This window comes from Belonocnema kinseyi, chromosome 3 (assembly GCF_010883055.1).
Source record: "Belonocnema kinseyi isolate 2016_QV_RU_SX_M_011 chromosome 3, B_treatae_v1, whole genome shotgun sequence".
In the NCBI taxonomy this organism is placed as follows: domain Eukaryota; kingdom Metazoa; phylum Arthropoda; class Insecta; order Hymenoptera; family Cynipidae; genus Belonocnema; species Belonocnema kinseyi.
This window is the reverse complement of record NC_046659.1, coordinates 71520743-71528736: the sequence shown is the minus strand read 5'-3', so window position 1 is coordinate 71528736 and position 7994 is coordinate 71520743. Positions and strand designations below refer to the sequence as shown.

At 29.3% G+C, this 7994-nt stretch overlaps 1 protein-coding gene across 1 annotated transcript in view; it reads left to right on the top strand.

The window, feature by feature from the left end:
• The first annotated feature begins 283 nt into the window (after positions 1-283).
• Positions 284-7994, top strand: part of LOC117168736 (cilia- and flagella-associated protein 300-like) — a 69894-nt gene continuing 62183 nt past the window's right edge. The window contains exon 1 of the mRNA XM_033354469.1: positions 284-393. Within this exon, the coding sequence (XP_033210360.1) occupies positions 364-393 (30 nt within the window). The 5' untranslated portion in view covers positions 284-363. The remainder of the gene's footprint in view (positions 394-7994) is intronic.

Below are 7994 nucleotides of genomic sequence, written 5' to 3'. Positions count from 1 at the left end.
GATTTAGAGAATAAAAGTTAACTGTTTTGAATAAATGGGTATGATGAAGTTAGTCTTGATGCTGAAAATTAAAAATATGACTTACGAAGGAGTTGCGAAAAAGGGAACATTTTTGAAGTCCAAGTACTTAGTGTACTTAGTGTCCAAGGTTAGTGCGATTGAGTCTTCGTGACCCTCAACTAATGAAAACTCTTCCCAGGTCTCATGGGAAACGATTCCGAATGGTACTTCACTGGTGCAAAGCTGTTCCCAAACGTAAAAGGCTGTGGATACCCTCCAATGCTGAACTGCAGTATTTTCTACCGGCAATACTCCACCATTGGACAGAATTTTAGCTGTTACTATTCGAAAGTGGATCCCGGAATGGTCATCAGTGACCTCGACATGTGGCAGGTCTTTATCAGAGGTTCTAACAAATATCTTCTGTGTCCTTTTGTTTGTTTCTTTATGCTATTCTTCATTCATTTTTGTTTTTTTTCCATTCATAAGGACACTCAGGAAAAAAGGAACGATTAAACGATTACTTTAGCGATTTGGTTGCTTTTAAGAGAGCCGATTGGATGACCCACTTTTCGATTTTACCCTTTTAAAAAAAGTATAGAAAATTATAGAATTTGATAGATTCTCTATCCAGCCAAAACGTAATATTGAATCTAATTCTAGACATTTAGAGAAAATTTAATGAAAATCTATCAAGGCGTAGAACTTAAATAAAACTCTATGAGTATATTTTATACGAATCCGATCAAATTGAATCAAACCAATTGCACGAAAAAAATTCTATCAGTACATTTGGTAAAAATCCTATCAAATTCAAATAAAATCTTATCGGGTACAAGAACTGTTGTAGGAATCGAGAATCGCATCAAATCCAATGTTTTGAAATCTGGATTATATCTATTAAATTATATCCATTGAGAAATCTTATACTTTTCATTTAACAGATTTTCACCATGCTTTTATCAAATCTTATTTACGCAAAATTTATATTGAGTCCTATCTTCCATAAATTTTAGAAATCTTTATCAAATTTTAACAATAGAGAAATCTTATAATTCCTACTATACCTCTATCAAATATTATCCACACAGACCTTGTATCAACTACGATCATCCATCATTTTTGGAAATATTAACCAATTTTTATCCATCGAGTACTCTTATACTTTTCTATCCAAAGCTTCTCCAAATGTCTGTAAAGTTGTATTCGTCGAGAAATCTTATACTTACCTAATAAAATTATTTCATCGCGTAAGATTTGGTCAAATTAAAAATATATATATCTTGGTAAAAATGTTTAAAATTTTTCGATAGTAGAATTCGATAGAATTCCTCCCGCTTCTGGAAAAAAGGATTTGACACTATCTTGGATGCAGATTAGATTTGGTAGAGTTTCAATAAAAAGCAATCGATAGAAAAAGTATCAGATTTTAAAACTCATAGAATTTGGTCCGATGGGTAATAATATTTGATACAGTTTCGGTGGGAAATTTTGGATAGAACAGAAAAATATTCCTTCACAAATTTTGACATATTTAATTTGATTTCCTTCAAAAAGCGTATTAAAACAAATATCAATTTTGGATATCGTATGTTATAGGTTTTTATTGTATTTCTATCAATACAAGCATACTCAAGCGGATAATAATGTGTGATTTCTGATATTTCGTAGGATTTAATTTTTATTTTAAAAAAGCGTATTAAAATAAATAGAAACTCGCGATAGCATATTTGATAGTATTCGGTTATTTAAAAGTATTCATTTTTGTTTCTCAAATCCTATGTAAATTTTCCAGCAGAGAAATGCTTTAATCGGATTGAAATTTTGTAGTATATAGTCTCATATTTTATACAAAATTAAAAAATTGTAAATCAGCAAGCGAGTGAACCAAATTATACACCAGAGTAAAAAAAAACATATTTTAGGAAGTTCTAAATGAAGAAGAATATAGAAGTTAAATAATCGATAGGATGGAGTGGAAATGCTAAAATTGCTCGAATCCCTTAGGAACAGGGAAAGAAATTTATTGGTTTGCATCCGAAAAGAGTAAAAATGAAAATGTTAAAGATCGCTTAATATTTTCTGTTTTGTTTTTATAGTTGAAATTCAAAAAAATATTCTTATTGATTCAACTATTTTGGTAAATTTTCTTATGAACATTTTTTACTATTTAACAGTTATAAAAAATTTGAAATTCAAAAACAAATTTTGTTTAATTCCCAATAAGTTTTAAAATTGGCCAAAAAGTCAAAAGGATAATCCCATAACACATTTTCAACAAATTCGAAAATAACAAATAATTTTTTCAATTTATAATTTTTTAGTACCTTTCACTCGCGAATACTGCACATACAACAAATTTGTCATTATTTTTTAACCATACAGTATTTTCTTGCATTTTAATATATTTGAATTTTTAATTCTAAAAGCCGAACACAGAAGATACCAAATGATTTCAAAACTTTTTTTTTACTTTTTTCTGATACCAATCCACGAATTTTTGTCCTCTGTTTAGGCGATTCGATTAATTTTAGTATTTTTATTCTACCCTCACAATCAATGATGATTGTCGAAAATTTTAAATATTAAACTGTACATGTATGACTTTGAAAAAAGTAATGAAATGGCATTCACCTATATTAGGATAAAAATAACATTTTTTAACTACCCACCACAATTACAGTCTAGATTTCGATTAAATAAATAATTCTGTCAAATTGCCTTCGTTTGAATATTAAAAATTGTTTAAAAAAGCACATACAAGTTTTTGTAAAATCAATAATATAAATCTAACTGAATATTACTTTTAAATAAATAGATTATCGTTTCGCATGCTAGGAATAGTATTCGTATCAAAAACTTAAAGTGACTTTCTGTACAATAATATAACAATTTATTAAAAGTAAATTACTGCCTTTTTGAAAATTAATGTGTGACGATGTTGAAATATCTCATAACGTAAACATTGATAGGGAACCGTATGTATTTTACTCTGGCAATATTTGAAACGAAAGCGACCATAAATAATAGATAATCTCGCAGTTTTCTCTTGGATATCTAGAAAAATTCTGTATATGAAAAACGAAACGTGATGTTGGAAGCCTAAAAATTATTTTGCCATAAATCAGCCTTTATTAAATAAATACAAATTATAGTACATTTTTTATTTACTCCCATAGCAAAATTTTTGTTAATTATATTTTTACTTTAAAATTGCTGCGCTTTCTTTCTACAAACTGCATAAATACAAAAATACATCAAATTCTTGCTTAAAATTTATAATTCATATTCTACATTCATTGAATACCAGGAAAATGTGTCAAAAATTTCAAGTATTTTATTTATAATAAATAACCTTATAACGTAGTAAAATATATTATTATATTATGAAGATTTACGAAGAATGTGAATATATGTCAATTACTTGGAAATGGAAAAAAGCGACCTTAAAAAAATCTACAATAAACACATTTTAACTTTTTCTAATTACAAGATACACAAAATTCCACAACTTTTTTATTCGAAAGAAGAGCAAATGTCCCATTAAGAAAAGGCTTCCATGAAAGTAAACAAAATAAAGCCCCTGATTTTATAAAAGCGTTCACCTTTAGAAAGTAAACAAAAAAGTTTTTACTTCAAGTTAACACCTATCGTAAAATGAGGCTAAACGGCGCGTGTGGGGTAAGACGGCTGACCCACACCTTTTTTTTTTCTACTAATTTGTCTCTTTCACTGAATCATAAAGTTTAAGATTAGCGATTTTCTTCTTCTTCACAAATGTTAAACTTTATTCAAAATCTCATTTCTTGCAGTTTCGTTTCTTATAATGAATGGAAAGTGCATTCATGTAAGATTCTTAGTTTTTGGAAGTTTGGTTCGATTGTGTAAAAACCTCGTAAAGATTGATTTGCCAATATTTGTAGAGATTTCTTTAATGAATCATATGGGGCATTCAACATAATATTTGCCACAAAATTTTTTTTTACGTGAAATTTTTTTTTTCTTGTTTAACACTCAAAAATATTCAATACATATTTTCTTATTTCAATCTGACACGCAGTTTTCGAGAAAATTTAAAACAAAATTTTGTGTTGATAAAGGGTATACTAAAATCCACTTTAATTGTTTATTTAATCATGTAAATTAAATATTTTTAAAAACAAATTTTTCGATTTGGACCAGTTTTTCAAAAATTTATTTTTATTTTAAAGAGTGGACTAAACGTTTTACTGGATCTCTTAAAAATTTGGGAGTGGATATTCAAATACTTTTGAAGCAATGCATTTTTGAAAAGCAATAACTTTTGAATATGTTCAATGAAGGAAATAAAAATATTAGATTTTGCAAGTGAATGGTTGTGTTTTACTTATCGCGTAGGCAGTCGAGTGCCAGCCCGAGCGAGTCGCGCTGCGGTACATTTCGCGGGGGTGAGATGCTATTCAAAAATGTACTGCTTCAAAAGTATTTGATTACCCGCTCTCAAATTTTCACCAAATCAAGAAAACCGTTTAGTCCACTCTAAAAAAATTAAAAAATTAAAAAAACAGGTCCAAATTGAAAAAAGTCTATTTGTTTATAAATATTTTATTTATATTATTAAATAAACAATTAAAGTGAATTTTAGTATACTTTATTTGAAATTTGAGGAAAAGGCCCAGATTTTATCCTCTGTATGAATTTTCATATCTTTGTTTAATATTGTAGTATAAGCAATTTAAAAAATGTACTTTTTTATGAACATAAAATTTAAAAAGATTTATCGTAAACTTTGAGTGTCATATTGAAAAAAATAAGTATAGAATATTTTTGAGTGTTATCCAAAAAAAAAATATATATTTTAGGTGAAAAAAATTTTTTGTGGCAAATGTTGTTTAGAATGCCCCATATATTCTAGCACTCGAACAAGATGTATCCAAATTTTCACATAAATAGAATATATTTTTCGTCCTGCAGAAAGACTTTTCTAGGAATTTTTCTTATTGTGGGAAAACGGGTCATATTATTTTATTGTAAACCAAAAGAGAAATTATTGTCAATTTACAGATTATTTTACGTTGTCATAAGTTGTAGTAACTTTATGTGCTTAAAAATGATTAGAAAACTTATAAATAAATACGTTTTCTGTGATTTTTTCATAGTACGAAAGATGTTCAGATAAAAATGATATATTTCCCCAGGCGGAAAAATCATATATAGTTTATATATAGTGTGTAGTATTATATATAATACTAATTTGTTTTATATAAAAAATGTATAAAACAAATGAATATTATATATAATACTTCACACTATATATAAACTATGTATAATATTTCTGCCTGGGTCCCCTCAATCTCATCTTCTCTTCTATACTATCCTACCCTATGCTGTCCTAACCTATCCTGTCCCATCCTTTCCTTTCCAATCCTATTTTATCCTGCCATATCCATTCCTATCATATCCTATCCTACCCTATTCTATCCTGTCCCTCAGTCTCATCTTCTCTTCTATACTACCCTGTCCTATCCTGCCCTATCCTGCCCTATCCTGTCCTGTCGCATGCTTTCCTTGCCAATCCTATCCTATCCTCTCATATCCAATCCTATCATATCGTATCCTACCCTAACCTAAGCTGTCCTATCCTATCCTGACCTACCCTGTTCTGTCCTATCCTATCTTACCGTATATAATCATATCTCATCCTTTCATATCCTATCCTATCTTATTCTATCCTATACTCTTTTATTCTATCATATCCTATGCATAATTAAGATAACCAAATAAAATGTTCAATGTTATAGTTTTTTTCTTAATATCAATACCTAAAAAATATTAAAAACAAGAAATATGACGAAAATTTAGATATTAACTCCTTCACTCAGTCATATATGTAGGCATATGAAAATAAAATTATTTAAAGTAATCAGATTTGATTTTGTTTGGGTAAATTAACGTTTTTGGAGTCTCTGAATTCAAATCTGATGTTGGATTTTCAAAATTTAAAATTTTGGACCCAATATGGCGGACGAAGATTATTGAAATGTTTTTGGGGTCATTGATTTGAAATCTGATTTTATTTTCCAAATTCGAAATGGCGGATTCAATATGGCAGACTTAAATTATTTAAAAATTGTGGACCTTAATAAGATTGGCAATAATTAGGATTTTATGGTCGCTGATTAAAAATTTGATGTAGGATGTTTGAAATACAAAATAGCGGATCCAATATGGTGGACATGAATGATTAAAAATCATCGAATATTAATGAAATTGATGATACTTAGGTGCTGGGCGGTCGCTTATTTCAAATTTGATGTTGAATTCTCCAAATTAAAAATGATGACTTGAATATTGCGGGCATGAATTGTTAAAAGTGTTCGGATTCTAATTAAATGTATGATACTTACATCCGCCATTTTAAATTTCAGAAATCTAATATTAGCTTTGAAATCGGCGACCACAGAAACCTATTTACCACCAATTTTACGCAGGTTCAAAATTTTTTAATTTTTTATGTAGGCCATATTGGATCCGCCATGTTGAATTTTGTAAATCTAATTTCAGCTTTGAATTAAGCGACCCAAAAACCTAACTGCGACCAAGTTTATTCCGATCTAAACATGTTTTCTATTTAATGTCCGCCACACTGGATCCGCCATTTTGAATTTTGAAAATCCAACATTAAATTTTGGTTTCTAAAGTGTTCTTTGTCTAAAACATTTTTGGTACTAAATTTTCTTTTTCGCCTGACTGTGAAGGGGTTAAGATCACTATGCTGAGACTATTTTTTTAGTCTGCTTTTTTTCGGAGATAACTTGTTTGCTACATTATAGTTTTTTTATAGTAGTGGTTACAAAAATTTAAAAATGAGGAAAATTTTAAGTGTAAAACTTCAGCACTTATACCCTCATGTATTACAAAACTATAATAAAGCAAATTTTATTTTTTTATTATTAATTGCACTTTATCCCATGGAGCTTAATATATTTTAATGTCCTAATGTTCGTGTTAAAATTATAGATGTTATATAATGAACAAAGTCGGCGAAGTAACGGGGTAAATCATACCAGAGTACGGGGTAAAGACGGTTAGGGTATCGGGTAAAGTTGGCTAGAGCACGGGGTAAAGTTGGCTAGGACAGAGGTAAAGTCGGATAGGGTATCTTTGGCAATGAATTTCTAGTCGAAACTGAAAAAAAAAATAAAACCTAAAAAAGTCAGAATGCGTATTTCTTTTATAAAAATTGATTAAATAATTGGCAAACATCAGCTATTATTAACTAATTGTGTTTTGTCCTCCCGAAATTCGGTATCACTAGTTCAATTTTTTGTATCAGCTTGGATAATTATTGCGATTCAAGAAAAATGACTTGTTAATTAGTTTGCTCATAACATGATTAACAGTTTTTTTTCTTTCATTAGTTTTGGTTACTTATTATACTGATTCATGACCTCTTTTAATGAATTTGAAACTCTTTAAAGAAATGGATTCGCTGCAAAGTTAGACAAAAAAGTTAGAACTTTGTTGCAAAATAAGAAATTTTGATTCAATCAGAATGAAACATTTGCAGTCACTCGTTATACCTAGAAGTCTTGGGTAATTTCTAAAAAAATTCAAAATCCGTTAAGAATTATACTGTCGAAAAATATTTCTCGGGTGAATTTAAATAAGGTATGTGGTAAAGTCGGTTAGGGTACGGGCTAAAGTCAACTAGGGACTTTCTCTACTTCACCTTCCCTCACTTTTCGTCCCATGAAAAAAATTACGACGGACGGACAGCTGACTGAAACTATAAGGATTTCTGTCCGGTTCTACGAAATCCTGAAAAAAATAAACAAAAAAAAACAAGTAGCTTAGCCCCATTTTACGGTAAATTCCATTTCCTGAGATAAATCTGAGACCTCATTTATAATATAAATCTCTTGCCATTGGTGACCCATGTGTGTATAACTCTGGCTCTATTTCTGGGTTGAAACGATTTTCCGCGGTGTTAAGCACGAAGACTTTTCCGTTAC